A 15,236-nucleotide genomic window follows, 5' to 3' on the forward strand; every position below is an offset into this window, starting at 1 on the left:
TCGGAGTGAGGTCGTGGGGTACCTGGGAGGCCGTTGGGACATCAACAGCCAGAGTGGGTATCTGGAGCGGGGCTCTTGGGTGTGGGGGTCAGGCCAACCTCTCCCCCCACCCCCCCAGCCTCACTCCTGCCTCCCCACAGTGCTCACGGTGCTGAGAGCCTTCCCCTGTCGCAGCCGGCTGGGCGACGCAGACACAGCGGCCACCATTGAAGAGGAGGTGAGGGGGCAAGAGGGCAAAGTGTGGGGCCTGGAGCCTGGCACAGTGTCTGCTCTGCAGGGCGGCAACCAGTGTGTGACGCACTGACCCCGAGGTGCAAGCACAGTTTGGGGGACATCCCGGTGTGGTTCCAGCATGGCCTTTGGGTCTCTGTGCACCCCTCTGTCCAATCTTCTCTCCGTTAAGGACTGAATGGTGTATGCCTTCCCCTCCCACCAAAAAACTGTTCCCAGTGCTAATCCCTGCACCCTTGGTTCTAATCTGGTTTGAGAGTGAGCTTTGTTATGCTAATAGGGCCAGGTTAATGTCCTGTGTTAATTGCTTTTTAGATAAGAGGCTGACTTTCCCTAGAGCTGGCGCCAGGAGTTGTGACTTCCAGCTTCCAAAACTGTGGGAGAATCCATTTCTGTACTAACGCCGCCCCCGCGTGGCTGTTCCATGTTATGGCAGCACTATGGCTTAGTGGCCGGGGCTTTCTGCTCCTGTAAAGCTAGCCTTGGACGCTCACAGGGACAGTTCTACCCTGTCCAACAGGGTCGCTATGTGTCGGAATCGACTCGCTGGCAGTGAGTTTGGGTTTTGGTTTAAGATAAGGTAACCAGATTTTAACATTGGTAAAGCGGGTAACCAGATTTTAACATTGGTAAAGCGGGACACCATTGATAAAACTCCTATCCTGGCGAAACAGCCACATGGCAGCCGAACACCATCGACCCTAACTTGTGGTGCATTCTTTCCAAAAATCGAGACTTTTTAAAAACGCCGCGGGACGTGGGAAAAATTGTTAAAGATCAGGACTGTCCCTTCAAAAGCGGGACGTCTGGTCACCTTAGTTTAAGAGCGCAATAAGCCATCTTCCCAGCGGCTGAGTAGCTGTTAAGAGCTTGTGAAGTTGTTGATTTTCCGGCGAACCCCCCATGGCAGAGTTAGGGCACCGTCCCATAGGGTTTCCCAGGCGATCAATTCTCTGGATGGGAGCAGATCACTGGGTCTTCTTTTACCCTCACTTGGTGACAGCGTGCTTTCTTTGAAACAAAATTACTGTGAATGCCCCATCGGGCTGCTCTGAGTCAGAACCAACACAAAAGCAGCAAGTTTGTTTTTTGTTTATTGTGAATGGGAAGTGTGTGTGTGTGTGTGTGTGTGTACAGAGCAGATCCAGTTTCCATTCAGCAGTTGGCCCACACGGTGTCATGTCATTGATGGCCATCTCCCATCCCATTCCTGCTTCCCAACTGCTCCGAACTCTGTCCTTGGCGTAGGTGCCACTGTCCCCTCTGTCCCTGGGCTCTGGGTAGGTGGAGACCGGGTCTGCCCTGGTCCCTGCCCAGTCCCCAGGCCTGGCTGGCAGTGCATGCTCCCTGACTGTGGCCCTGACAGGTCTGCCAGAGCCTGTTCCTACGGGGTCTGTCCCTGGTGGGCTGGTACCACAGCCACCCGCACAGCCCAGCACTGCCCTCGCTCCAGGACATCGACACGCAGATGGACTACCAGCTGCGCCTGCAGGGCTCCTGTAACGGCTTCCAGCCCTGCCTGGCCCTGCTCTGCTGTGAGTGCTGGGATGGAGGGCCGGTGGGTGGGCTGGAGCTGCTGGCCGCCCAGCCCCAGGGCCCAGCCCCTCTCCCTCTCTCCCCCCTCAGCACCCTACTACTCCGGCAACCCTGGCCCTGAGTCCAAGATCTTGCCTTTCTGGGTGATGCCGCCCCCTGAGGTAGGTGAGGTTCCTGGGCAGTGGACACTGGTCTGCGGCCTCAGTGCCCTGATGGGGCTGGGCTTCCAAGGGGCTTCAGCCAGGGTCTGCATGTGTGGGACAACATGTGCGATCCCCATGTGTGGGGAGGGAAGGATGCAAGCCCCCCTTCCGGCTGCCACTCCCCCCCCCCCACTGTCACACTGACATGTGGCTTTTATCCCCCAAGCACAAGGCTGAGCCAAGAATGGAATCTTGATTCTGGGGCTCCCAGCCTAGGGGCCCACCCTGGTGTCCCTGGAGTGGGGAGTGGGGGGTGATGAGGCCACTGTGACGCACACCCGTGTCCCCACCAGCAACGGCCGGGCGACTACGGCATCCCCATGGACGTGGAGACGGTCTACGTGCAGGACGGCTTCCTGACCAACGATGTCCTGCAGGAGATGGTGAGCCACAGCTCCCTCCTCGTCCCTCTGCGAGACCCGCCCTCCCTCCGCCCCACCTCCACCACCTTCCCCGCTGCTCAGGGGGGTTTCTGGGCCCACCCACCACTGGGCCCTCAGGGGAGGAGCCCCCGGTCCTTAGACGAAGGTTTGGAGACCTCCGAAACAGAGCTGGAGGTTTCAGGGGAGCCCCGGTGGCGCCACTGTGAAGTGCTCCGCTGCGAAATGAAAGCACGGGGCCGTGGCCCCGCCAGTCACTGCACGGGAGAAAGGCCTCGCAATCTGCTCCCATCAGAACCATGAGGTGCCGCCCAGTCCGTCCCGACTCACGGAGACCCGTGGGTGGTCCAGGTTCAGGGTTCTCTGGGTGTTCTTTGGCAGTGCCATCCTTCAGTGGCACCAGTCCTGTGGTCCTCGTATTTGTGGTTCAGCTTTTGAATATGCACATGAGGTGACTGAAAGTACCCATGGCTTGGCTCAGGAGTACCTCCGTCCAGTGGCGTCCTTTGATTGTAGCACCTTGGAGAGGTCTTCGGCCACAGACTTGCCCAGGACAACACGCCCTTTTAATTCTCCACTGCTGCTTCCGTGGGCGTGGATGGTAGATCCTGGGCAAACGAAGTCCTTAACGCCAATAAGTGGAATACTTCATGGATGGGGCGAAAGATGGGGCTTTCTGCTCCCGTAAAAAATTTTAAAATTGCGCTGGAAATCCCCAGGGGCAGTTCTCCCACACAATCATCCAATCAGAAACATATGGGGTGGGGCAGGACTGGGCGTGGCTTTATTTTGTGCCTGGGGTCGCTGAGAGGTGGGGCCGACTGACCAGCAGCTGGCAGCATTGCCTAGGGATGAGGCCATGCCAGGGAGTGACCTTGGGTCCCTGTGGACATGGGCAGACTCTGCAAGTGGGAGTTGTGGGGGGAGAAGGGCTAATGCGGGAACACCCGGTTGGGAGCTCGGGGCTTGGTCTACCGTCATTTTCCTCCGGAGTCTCCAGCACAGATTTGGGTGTCCTGTGGCCTGGCACAGTGGGCAGAGGGCAGCGGGAAGGGGCAGTGAGTTCCTCCTGTCTGACCCCTAGATGCTGCTGCTGGAGTTCTACAAGGGCGCCCCTGACCTTGTGAGGTTCCAGGAGCCCTGGAGCCAGGAGCACACCTACCTGGACAAGCTGAAGGTGCGCCTTGGGCCCCAACCAGCACTGGGCACGCCCTTCTAAGGGGGCCCCTTTGGAGGAGGCCCCCTCCCCCCGCTAATTTATACCCACGTTCGAGGTCAGTCACTTTCCTTTCCTTCCTGTCTGTACAACAATGTTGCCGGGAATTAGCCAGGAGCGGCCTTGGGGCGTCCCACTGGGGTGTTTTCAAATTGGGAGGGGCGGCCGCTCTGGGGCCTGTGCAATACCACGGCTGCCCGGAAGGGGGCTTGCGCGGTTTGACTAGTGCCCAAGCTCGCTCTCTCCGTCAACCCCCCCACCCTGGTGGTGCCCAGCGCCCACCCAGTGGGTTTCTTGCTTACAAACCCTTCTTGCTCCGGCGTTGTAGCCACACACACCCCCATACCAAAAAAAAAAAAGACTAAAGGCTGCACACAGGGTTCCCATCGCGGAGGGAGAAACGCAGGATGGGAGCGCAGCCTTTGGTCCCGCCCCATGCGTCCGTCCGTCAGTCCTTCAGGCAGCCCCCTGAGCAGGGCGCCCCCTCCCCGTTGCAGATCTCGCTGGCCAGCCGGATGCCCAAGGACCCGGGCCTGTGCCACGTGCTAGAGCAGGTTTACAACGTCCTCAGACAGGGCAGCTGAGCCCGGCCCTGCCGCTCCCGTAATAAAGACCCCGGCAGCCGTCGACTGCGAGTCTCACTACGCTTGGGACAGAGGGGGGCCTACCACAGACTGCCCCCCCCCACACACACAATACCCAGGGGATCAGCCTGGTGCCGGGAGGGCCCAGGACACATGGAGACAGGGTGGGTGGGAACTCTGAGGGTAAGTGGTCACCAAGCAGACACTGTGACAAAGTGACGGTGTGTACAAAGAGACATTTAATACTTTTTTAAAAACCAGGGTTCCGTTTCAATGTGCCCTGGGTGGCTAGACGTTGCTTCCAAGGGTGCCTGTGTCCGGCAAAGGCCAGGGACACAGGGCAGGTCCCGGTGAGCGGGTGGGGAATGTGGGTGTGGGAGGAGCCTGTGCACCTCCTTGGCTGCAGAGGGGGCGGGGCCTGCTCTGGGGATCTGGATTCCCAAGAGTGGCCTCCTTGGTCTGGAGGGTCAGTCTGCAGTGACCCTGCTCCCGAGGTGGCCCAGGCGCCAGGGAGGGTCCTGTCCTGGAAACCTTTGTGCTTGCCCATCTTGGGGAGAGCGGGGGCTGTGGCCCATGGTCCCGTGCTGGGGGCTAAAGTGTGTGTCGCTGGTAGTGGCTGCAGCCAGACACACCCCTTGTTTGTGCTTGGCTGGGGCAGTGGGAAGGAAAGGGGGCAAGTAGAAAAGTGGGGCATACGGGGGTGGGGGGTGGGGGAATAGTGGTGGTAATCGCATTGGGTGGGCTGCAGAGGGTTAATGAGACAGACACAGTGGGAGGCTGGCTGGGCCTGGGGCAGACCAGGGCCATGGCCCAAGGGAGCTGACTGCACAAAGGATGGGGAGAGGCCCTGGCCGGGTGGCTACAAAAAATCCCCCATCCCTGGAAGGTGGCTGCTGCTTGGAGCCTGGGGTGCAGGGCACAGGGTGGGGCCCTAGAAGACCCCCATCAGTAACAGGATGGGGAGGGAGCCTCATGGGGGACATTACAACCAAAGGTGTGGTATAACCCATTCTCCCCTAAGACTAGGGACTCTGGGCAGGCAGGGTGTGAGCCCTGGGTTGAGGACGGAGGTGGGAGGCCCCAGGCTGGGAAGAGGGGCCCACCAAAGCCCCAGGGGGCTGGGGGTAGTTAGTGTTTCAGAGAGCACCTTTGTGTCAGCCCCACCTGGGGGTCCGACTGGGCTGGAGGCGGAGCCAGTAGGAGGAAGATGGCTCCACCCTACAGGCCAGGTGGAGTTGGGTGCGGGGAGGTCGGTAAACTGCCCTGCTTGGGCCAGGCAGCACAGGCCGAGGGCAGCACCTGGGGTGACCCTGAGGGGCCGGCCCTGGAGAGGGCAGGGAGGGGAGCCCCGTGAGTGATCACTGCGGCAGCGGCACCAGCACCTCCACGTAGCTGAGCGGGAAGAAGCCGGACTGGCCGTTGAGCATGCCCTCGTACCAGTTCTCATCGATCTGGTTGGTCAGCGTGATGACGTCGCCCTCTCGGAAGCCCAGCTCGCCGTCATTCTCCGGCTCAAAGTCGTACAGGGCCTTGCAGCTCGGCTGGTCCAGGGGTGCTGGGGGGGCAGGGGCAGGGGCTGAGAGACAGGCCCTTCAGCTTTCCTCTGGGCACCCTTCCCTGTTCCCTCTCTGCTGGGGCGGGTGGGGAGTGGGGCACGCAGGTAAGCTATGAGGGACACCAATGTCTCTACCACACCCGCCATCGCTCAGGCAGGTGCTGCCCGGGGCCTGCAGCTCCCACCTATGGGAGTGTGTTTGTGGGGGTCCCGCCCACCTATGGGAGTGGAGGGTCCTATACCGGGACACTCACGCATAACTCTACTGGGGGTCCGGATGGGCTTGTCAGAAGACCGGAAGGATGAAGATGCTGTAACCCAGAAAGACAGGTGCTTGTGGTCCATTCAGCCTGCCCTCATGTGGTCAGCAGGAGTGGGTCACGCCGGTTCCCATGCTTTACCTGAGATCTTGGGTGCTGTGGCACAGGGGAAGCCCCCATTGGACTGTTCCGCTTCACCCAGGTCGTAGGACTCCCGGGGCTTGGGCTTGAACTCCCGCTTAGGGCGGGCCGAGGCCTCCCGCATCCTGCAGGGAGCAACCAGAGCGGCATCAAGGCGGGGAGCCCACACCTAGGGACTAGAGGCTGGGAGTGGGAGGGGGCCTTGACCACCCACCCCTGGGTGACTGTGGCAAGGAAGGAAAGCCTCCCCACCCAGATTGGCAGGTTGTGACAGCCAAGGTGAGCCTCTGTCCCAGAGTGTCAGCATGGCCACGTCACACGCTGGGGCACAGCTCCCGGCTTAGGCCGATGTAGGGTGCTGTCCATACCCTGCAACTGGCAGTAGGGTTTGGCCGAGGGCAAGCCCGCCCCCACCCCGGGAATCCTGGGAGGAACACAGACTTCGGCTGGGTGGGTGGTGGGGCCCCTCACCTCCGCTTGAGTTTGTCAGCCAGCTCGTCCAGGATTTGCACGGCCTGCCGGTGGTAGTCCAGCTGTGCGTCCACCAGCGCCGAGAGCTGGCTCACCTGCTCAATCTGCCAGGCCAGGTGTGGCTGTGGGCGTGGCTCCTCCACACCACGCCCATCCTGGCCCCACCCCCAAACCAGGGTCTGCCTAACCCCATGTCTCCGCCCCCAGGGTCCACCCTTCCCTGCTGCCTCCGCCCCCAAGGCCCCGGCAGGGGTGGGTGCGCACATCCGTCTCCAGGAGGTTGTGCATGCTGGTCTCCGCCACCTCCTTGGACTCCTCGAACTTCTCCAGGGCCTGGCGCAGCTCCTCGTCGGGGATCTTGCCCTGCCGCTTCTTCTTGTAGTCAAAGTCCAGGCGCCGGCCCTCCAGCTTCTTCAGGTGGTGCTGGGGCACAGGGATGGCCGTCACCCCTCTGCCTCTACAAGCACCTACTGCTCCTTCAGCCAGAACCAGGCACCCGGGCAGGTTGGGGTGGAGGCAGGGGTGTGTGTGTTATGAGTACCGTGAGCCCACACAGGGCTGTGTGTACCTGGTGTGGATGTATGTATATGAGGGCTATCTGTCTGGTGTGCATGGTTGTGGACGAGCATGTGGGGTGTGGTAAGCATGTATGCCAGTGAATGTGCACGTGGAGTGGGTGCTGTGGGTGTGCATGTGGGGCTAGTGTGTGCACCTGGATCTCCTTGAGGTCCTTGTCACACAGGTTCTGCAGGGGGTCAATGAAGTTCTGCTTGACCTCGATGTCCAGGGAGTCCTTCACCTCAGCCAGCCGCTTCATAGACTCCCCTGCGTCCAGCAGGGCATCACCTGGGGGCAGGCAGAGGTCGTCACCTGTGCCCTGGGGTCATGCCACACTAAGGCCACTGTGCCAGTTCCGACTTAGCCACCTTGGAAGGCAGACCGGCACTGCCCCCGGGGGAGCCCAAGACCCTAATCCTCAAGGATGGAGATGGCCACCTCTTTCTCCCACGGGGCCATGGGGGCGGAGCAGCAGAGAACAGACAGGGCTCTGGCTGTCCTGCTGCTGCCCCCAGCTTATGGGGGGCACCAGTTGGCATGGTGTGAGAGGCGGACCCTGCTGTACAAACCACAGGGTCCTCCAGAGAAGGTTCTGGGAACACACTGCCTACAGGACGCAGGCTTAGGCCCAGCCGTGCGTGGGGGCCCTGCTCACCGAAGTTGGACTCGCCGCCCAGCTCCCTGCCGTGGCGCGTCATGCACTCGCCCAGCAGGCCCTCGGACTGCGGGTAGCCGGGGTTCTTCACCTGGCCCCGGATCTTGGACACTGTGTTGAGCATCGTCAGCTTGGCTCGCGAGGCTGCAAGGATTGGGGCCAGGTGGGTACGGCGCAGGAACACCCAGCATCATGAAAGTACCCCTCTGTCAGGCACAGTGGCTGGCAGCTCTTGTGGGCACTGAGGACCCCCCCCACCAACTGTCTGTGAATTTGCTGAACGGTGGAGGCGTGTGCGTTGCGGTGATGCCGGAAGCTGAGTCACTGGGATTCCACGCGGCAGCAGGATCGACCAAAGGGAACCGGTTCCAAGGGAGCTACTAAGAACAGGTTGCAGAGAAGGGAAGTCGCTGACAAGCTAACGCATAGATCTGAAGCATGTTCAAACACCGGACGCCTAAACAAAGGAGGCAGAACACTGTCCACCTTGAGTCTATCCCACTTGGATTTCGAAATCATCTCAGGAACAGAGCTGAGGCACTGAACACTAATGACAGAAGATCTATGAGCTGTGGGAGGCCATCAGGAACACCATTCATGAAGCGCACAAAGGTCAGACAGGAGAGAAAAGATGAACGGAGACGTCAGAAGAGACTCAAACTTGCTCTTAACCGTAGGGCAGCTAACGCAAACGGAAGAAAGGATGAAGTCAAGGAGCTGAATAGAAGCTTTCAAAAATGAAAATAATAATCTATCATCTATCAAGGTGCCACGGGGGGAGGGGGGACAGCCAATCCCAAGGGACAATAGAAAGCAAATGTCTAGAAAAGAACGATGGGGTACATGTACTAATATGTCAGATACGATTGATGTACGGATTGTAGCAAGAGTTGTAAGAGCCCCCAATAGAACGATCGTCAAAAAAAAGGAAATTTCAAAGAAAAAGCCAAAGCCAAATAATTATACAAAAATGCACACAGACCTTGAATGAGAAAACCAAACGGGAAGAGCACACTCAGCATATCTGAAACTAAAAGAACGCCAAGAAAAACATTCAAGCCTCTAGGTGGGATTCTGAAAGATTCTATAAGCAAAATATGGAATGACGCCGGAGGCATCAAGAGAAGATGGAGAGAACACACCGAATCGCTGGACCAGAAAGAGCGAGCCGATGCCCACCCTGTCAGGAGGCAGCATCTGAGCAAGAACCAAATGTGCTGCAGGAAGACGTTCAAACGGCACAGGAAGCATCAGCCAACAACAAGGCTCCGGGACTTGACAGCGCACGCTGGCATGTTTCAGGAGCTGAAGCAGCAGTGGGAGCCCTCGTGTGTCCGTGCCATTTCAAAGAGGGGACCCGACAGAATGCTCAGCCAGAGAACGTCATCACTGACGACGCACAAGTGACATCTTGCTGGGATCGCCAGCGATTACAGCAGCACGCTGCCGGGGAGCTGCCAGAAGTTCAGGCCGGATTCAGAAGAGGACGTGGCACAAGGGGTATCGTTGCTGCTGTCAGATGGATCTTGGCTCAAAAGAGCGACTGCCAGAAAGATGTGAACTTCGGTTTTGACTGTGTGGGCCATAACAAACTGTGGATGGCCTTGAGAAGGATGGGCATTTCAGAATACTTCACTGCGCTCATGAGTAACTTGTGCATGGGTCAAGAGGCAGTTGTGTGAACAGGACAAGGGCACACTGCATGGTGTAAAATCAGGAAAGGGGTGCGTCAGGGTTGGATCCTCTCATCGTTCAATCTGTGTGCTGAGCAAATCATCAGAGAAGCTGGATTGCATGAAGAAGAGTGTGCAGCTCAGGACGGGAGGAAGGCGTATTAACAACTTGCTGTTTGCAGACCACACACCCTTGCTCGCTGACCGTGAGAAGGACTTGAAGCCCTGCTGAGGGAGATCAAGGACTGCAGCCTGCAGTGTGGATGACACCTCCGTGTAAGGAAGACCCAAATCCTCACCACTGGACCAAGAGGTAACATCCTGATAAATGGAGAAAAGGTTGACGTGGTCAAGGATTGTTTTACTTCGATCCACAATCAGTACTCATGGAAGCAGCACTCGAGATCAAAAGACTGATTGCACTGGAGAAATCTGATGCACAAGACCTCTTTAGAGCATACTGAAAAGCTATGTTACTAGAGGACGGGTATTCTCCATTGCCTCCTATGCATGTGAAAGGTGGATGTTGCCTAAGGAAGACCACAGAAGAATCCATGCTCCTTAGAGGCAAGAATGGTAGGACTTGGTCTCACGTGCTTTGGACGTGTTGTCAGAAGACCGGTGCCTGGAGAAGGACAGCATGTTGGTGAAGCAGCAGGGCGGGGGGAGAGAGGACGGCCCTTGATGAGACGGATGGACACCACGGCTGCAGGAATGGGCTCAGGCAGAGGGACCGCTGTGGGGGCGGCACAGGGCCCCGCAGGATTCCCTTCTGTGGTGCAGACGGGGGCTGTGGGTCGGCGCCGACCCAACGGCACCTGACAGCAACAACAACAGGGCACCCCCACCCCCAGCTCCCGCCCCATCAGTTACTAAACAGCAGCGATGCCCCTTCTACACAGCCCTTCTCCCAGCACAGACCCAGGGCTCAGGGCCCTGGGGTACCTCCTGTACCCCCTCCTCGACTCCTGGTACAGTAGCTTTGGGTGGGCTCTTGCTCCAGGGAAGGGTCTTGGCCACCTCAACCTTGATGACCCAGCCGCAGGCCTGCCCGACAGTCTGAGCACTTCAGGGAGACTCAGTGAGTGAGGTGGGAACGAGCCGCTGGCCGCTTAAGCAGGAAATGCAGTCACCAGAGGACATGCCCAGACTCCTGGATCCCGCTGTGCCTGAAGCGTGTCTAGTTTGGCCCCAGGCAGCAGCAGGCGGGCACCCACCTGGGTTAGGCTGAAGGTACTCGATGGTTCTGGCCAGCACCTCCACCACAGCCTTGCTGGTGACGTCCACTTTCTAAGAGAGGAAGCATGTGAGGTTCACTTCGAGGGCCCTGAGCCCAGAGTACCAGCTTCTGGACCCCAAGCTTCTGGAAAGTCCCCGAGGCTCCCTGGGGAGAACCACGGAGCTTCCAGCTCTGCAGGCCAGGGCTGGTGCAGGACCTTGTACCAGCACATCTACTTGAGGTGTGGCCTGGGCCCACGTGTGGGCAGGCCTCACCCTCTAGCCAGAGTTCCACCCCGTGCTCAGGACACACGATCCCCTTCACCTTTTCCATCTCCTTGAAGTCATCGTCAAGCTTGGTCCCCTCGGCTCCTCCGACCTTCTCGCTGACCAGCTGCAGGCACAAAAGGGGGGGGGGGGGAGGGTGAGCCTCAAGGGAGATGGGACGGGACGCCCCACTCACTCAGGATGCTGTGTACCATACACAGGCAGGTGACGGGACAGGGGAAGCTGCTACGGGCTCAGCCACCGACCACCGACATCAGAAGCCCCCTCAGAGTGGAGGCTGCCAGCTGCCCTGTGTGCCTCACACACACCAGGCTGGGGGCCCCAGGGCAGGACCTTGTCCTGGGCACAGTGGCATGTGAACACCTAGGAAGTGCTCAGACATGCTGGGTCCCAAAGTCAACCCCGAGATGGGAGGCTGGGCTCGGTCATTAGGGCTGGTGAGGAGCTGATGGGGCTCATCCTGGGCAGCTGATGGGGGTCCATCCGTTCTTCCAAGGTCTAGGGTCAACTTTCAAAATAAAGACCACCATGCTGGTGGCCAGGCCCAGGAGCTGATGGTGGGGTGCTGCCCCGCCTCTCCCAGCTCTGGGCCACACTTGCAGACAGCAGCACAGGACTCAGCTGTGTGCGCACCTGGCCCTTCAGGACAAGTGTGCTGGGTGAGGAGAGCAGGAGCCGCGCTTAGGTGATGCCTGACATCACATGTCCTGGTCCCCAGGCTGCTGATCAAGGTGCTCCACTCTCCCCTCAGCTCACTGGGCAGCCCCCTGGGGTCCTGCCCCCCCTTTCCACCCTCCCCGGGCCAAGGCTAAGGAACCTTCCTGAGGAGCTGTCTGGTTGGGGACATTCCTGGAGTTCCCCACTGGAGGCTGGGCTGCCCAGGCAGGATGTAACTCCACCCCCTCTTCCCGGTTGCCACTGTTAGGTGAGTAGGTTCCGACTCAGAGACTGACAGACAACAGAAGGAGACACATCGCCGGGTCCTGTCCATCCTCACAACTGTACTGGTGCCCAATGCTGCAGCCACGTGCCGGTCCATCTCCCAAGCCATGGGTACTCAGTGTCCAACTTCCACACGCCGATGACGCGAGTGAGAGACCATGGCTTGGGTCAGGAGCACCTGAGTCCTCAAAATGATGCCCTTGCGTTTCAGCACTTCACAGAGGTCTGTGCAGATGCCCAGCGCCCCGTGGCTTTGAGAACCTGAGGAAGGCCCCTCCTGCAGCCTGCCCTGCCAGCCTCAGTGTCCCCTCAATGAAACGGGATGAGGGCAACCACCTCTCCATCTGCAGGGGGCAGGTGGGGGGACTTCAGGCTCTGGGGGCCTTGAGGCCAGTGGTCTCCCAGCTGTCCCCTGTACCCACCCCAGGAGACGAGCCAGTGCAAGAGAGGGTGGAGTCCCCTGCAGAGGGGCAGGATGGAAGGTGGGCCGTGCCAGCCTGGGAGGGGTGTGGGGCTGCGCTCCCCATCTACTGCTAGAGGTCATGGAGAGACCCTGCCTCACCCTGGGATTTCTGGGTGTTCCGCTTTAATTCCCGAGCAGTTTCACTTCTTTTGATGGTGGTAATACAGGCGGGGCAGGGCCAGGAGAGGGCCTGGGGGGAGGGGGGGCTGCAGCGAAGCGTGGAACCGCGTCTTCCTTCTGGGGGGCACCCCAGCCAGCCCCTGGGCTCAGAGGAAGGAAGTGAAAGAGGCGCCCTGGGACTCAGACGTGCCCCCATAGCGCCACAGCACTGAACACCTCTGGTCTCAAGACACCTTACCAGAAGGGTGCTCCAGCCTCTGACCAAGACCTCCTGCTGACCCACATGAGGCCATCGGGCCCCAGACTCCATTTACAACCTTGTGAGTCTAGGGCAGGCTGACCTCACAGCAGTGACATGCTTGGTGCCTGGCTCCCGACTCAAAGGCTGATGGTTCAAAAGCAAGTGTCTTCTTGGCTGCTAACTCACAACCCAGAAACCCTGTCCTGGGGGTCATCGTCATCAGAGTGGACGATGGGGCAGCTAAAAACACCCACCTACCTCCCCAGGCAGAGTGCTGCTGGGAAGATGGACCAAGGGAAGAGGAAGAGACAGACGCACATCTCAGGATTCAGGTGGTCCAGCATGTGACCACAAGGTCCTGGGCTCTGAGGGGCAGAGGTTTCTCCAGAAGCCGAGGCGTCCCCAGGGATAGCCCAATGGTGGGAGGGTGAGCCTGGGCTCCCCGCTTCCCAGGTGCATGTGGCCCGAGCCCTGCAGCTCAGCTGGCAAGGAGACCTCGGGGCTGGTACTTTAGGTCCCACAAAGGGTGGCTACAGCAGGGGCCCAGCACCGCCTGGGATGGGACTCCGTCTCCTTTGCTGCTCACCACAACCTAGTGCCCAGGGCTGAGACCCACGCCCAGAGGCCGACTTGCTTCATCAGCAACTAAGCTGCAAGTGGGAGCCTGACCTGGTGCATGGGGCACAGGCCCTTCGAGCCCTGCCCCCAGGGCTGCCAGCGCTGGTGTCCCCTCACCCAGCAACCTCCCCCCTAGGCTTGAGTCACCAGTAGAGGCCACCCAGCACACAAAGGACGCCTTGTGCCACCCACACGGGTGTGATGAGGCGAGTGCCTCCTCTCCTCAGGGAAACAGACGGCCCGCCCCAGAAGGCACGTTCCTGAGCTGCCAGGCAGTGCCACCCGGAAGTCCTTCAGGAAAGGCACAGGGCCAGGGGGCTGGGTCTCGGCTGGAATGTGCTGATCTGGCAGGGTCTCTGTCCACAGAGAGGTCCACCTGGCACCCAGGGGGTTTCCATGTCAGGGGTGGCTTTGCTCCCGTTCTGGGCTCCCCGGCCGGCCCGGAGCCCTCTGCTGGCCCCAGGGAGGACCCTTCCTGCACTCCAGATTATTGGTCTCTGCCACCTCTGTTACGCCTTCATCCATCCATCCATCCATCTCTCTCTCCTTCTTACAAAGACAATGTCCACCCTACTCCCCCAGGAGGTGGCCCTGGCACTGTCTTTATGTTTGGCTGCTGACCCAAGGTTGGCAGTCCAAACCCACTCAGATGGACCTTGGAAGAAAGGCCTGGCGATCCCCTTATGAAACACCAGCCATCACCAACCCCAGGGGTGCAGTCCTGGTCTGACACACGTGGGATACAAGCAGCCAAGCGCCTCCCCTTGGTCCTGGTGGTTACCCTGGGACTGGGCTCCCCTCAGCAGAGCAAGGTGAGCAACATGGATGGGGCATCACTGGAGCAGGCAGTCAGAGGAGTGGAGGGCTCTGTGGCACTAACTGGCCATCATGGCAATGAAGGAGGGTCCAGCAGCCCCTCCTAAAGACAGGGAGACTGAGTGCCCCCAGGCTCCACTCTGGCTTGTGGCCTGGCCAGAAATCAGGGAAGGGGGTGCTGCCTGGCACAGTGAGGACCCCAAGGGACTGATGTGACCCCATGACCAGGGCTAGAATGTTCCAGAACTGGATGGCAGTTCATTGGAGGTGGCTGCTATCTCCGAACCTCTTTCCAGCTCTGGTTGCCCCTCCCGGCGGCCTCCCCGCATCGAGAGCCCCGTGCAGAGCACAGCCATGGCAACAGCCCGTGTTTCCACCACAGGCTCCCTCCCAGTGAAGCAGTCTGGCAGGGGCACAGCTGGGATGCTCGCCCCGCCCCTGATCCTCCCTCTGTGCTCCAGGGCTCCTTGCTAGCAGGCCAGCAGGGCAGTGTGTGCGAGGGTCACTGTGCCGGCCGTGGGGCCTTGCTCAGAGTCTGTGGTGGCCCCAGGACCTCCCTTGGGAGTCACCTGATGGTGAAGGACTTGCCAACCATGTTTCTCTGCCCCCACCCCCAGGAGTCCTGGGGTCTGGTGCCTCCAGGGGTCCCAGGCAAGAGGGGGCTTGGGGTACAGGGTTGCGGGGCTGCAGATTGAGAGACTAGCTGCCCAGAGCTGAGAGAAACAGGAAAGTAGCCAGTCTACATCTGGCCTGACGGCGGCTTGGGTCAGGTGGGGCCTGGGCTCTCCTGAAAGTCCAAGTCAGACCCTGAGGAGGGATGCCCTCCCACATGCCTGGGCTGCGCAGATCCCCTCTGCAGAGGGGCTCTCCAAGGGGGAGCGATGGTCAGGCACTGTTTTTCAGTGGAAAGCCCAGCCACCAGTCCAAGTGAGGAGCAGACCCCCACCAGAGGCTCAGCTGCAGGAAACAGCCAGAGGAGCAGGCCTCTTGGCAGAAAGGGGACCTGTGGCAGCCGCCCCAACTCTGAGTCAGGAACCAGATGGTATGCTGGCTTTGCTGTCCCAGCT

At 59.8% G+C, this 15,236-nt stretch overlaps 2 protein-coding genes across 2 annotated transcripts in view; one reads left to right on the top strand and one right to left on the bottom strand.

Moving 5' to 3' along the window:
• MPND (MPN domain containing) overlaps window positions 1-4,193 on the top strand; it is a 6,669-nt gene extending 2,476 nt beyond the window's left edge. Inside the window, exons 4-10 of the mRNA XM_045300057.1 lie at window positions 7-53; window positions 141-217; window positions 1,598-1,766; window positions 1,858-1,928; window positions 2,264-2,353; window positions 3,435-3,527; window positions 4,064-4,193. Coding sequence (XP_045155992.1) covers window positions 7-53; window positions 141-217; window positions 1,598-1,766; window positions 1,858-1,928; window positions 2,264-2,353; window positions 3,435-3,527; window positions 4,064-4,150 — 634 coding nt within the window. The 3' untranslated portion in view covers window positions 4,151-4,193. The remainder of the gene's footprint in view (window positions 1-6; window positions 54-140; window positions 218-1,597; window positions 1,767-1,857; window positions 1,929-2,263; window positions 2,354-3,434; window positions 3,528-4,063) is intronic.
• Window positions 4,194-4,371: 178 nt separating this feature from the next.
• SH3GL1 (SH3 domain containing GRB2 like 1, endophilin A2) overlaps window positions 4,372-15,236 on the bottom strand; it is a 34,703-nt gene continuing 23,838 nt past the window's right edge. Inside the window, exons 2-10 of the mRNA XM_004714261.3 lie at window positions 11,007-11,075; window positions 10,681-10,753; window positions 7,791-7,934; window positions 7,290-7,423; window positions 6,842-7,000; window positions 6,578-6,681; window positions 6,107-6,231; window positions 5,960-6,016; window positions 4,372-5,705 (exon numbers count right to left, since the gene is read on the bottom strand). Of these exons, the coding sequence (XP_004714318.1) occupies window positions 5,509-5,705; window positions 5,960-6,016; window positions 6,107-6,231; window positions 6,578-6,681; window positions 6,842-7,000; window positions 7,290-7,423; window positions 7,791-7,934; window positions 10,681-10,753; window positions 11,007-11,075 (1,062 nt within the window). The 3' untranslated portion in view covers window positions 4,372-5,508. The remainder of the gene's footprint in view (window positions 5,706-5,959; window positions 6,017-6,106; window positions 6,232-6,577; window positions 6,682-6,841; window positions 7,001-7,289; window positions 7,424-7,790; window positions 7,935-10,680; window positions 10,754-11,006; window positions 11,076-15,236) is intronic.

This window comes from Echinops telfairi, unplaced genomic scaffold, assembly GCF_000313985.2.
Source record: "Echinops telfairi isolate 266 unplaced genomic scaffold, ASM31398v2 ScPeMD7_7459;HRSCAF=8497, whole genome shotgun sequence".
NCBI lineage: Eukaryota > Metazoa > Chordata > Mammalia > Afrosoricida > Tenrecidae > Echinops > Echinops telfairi.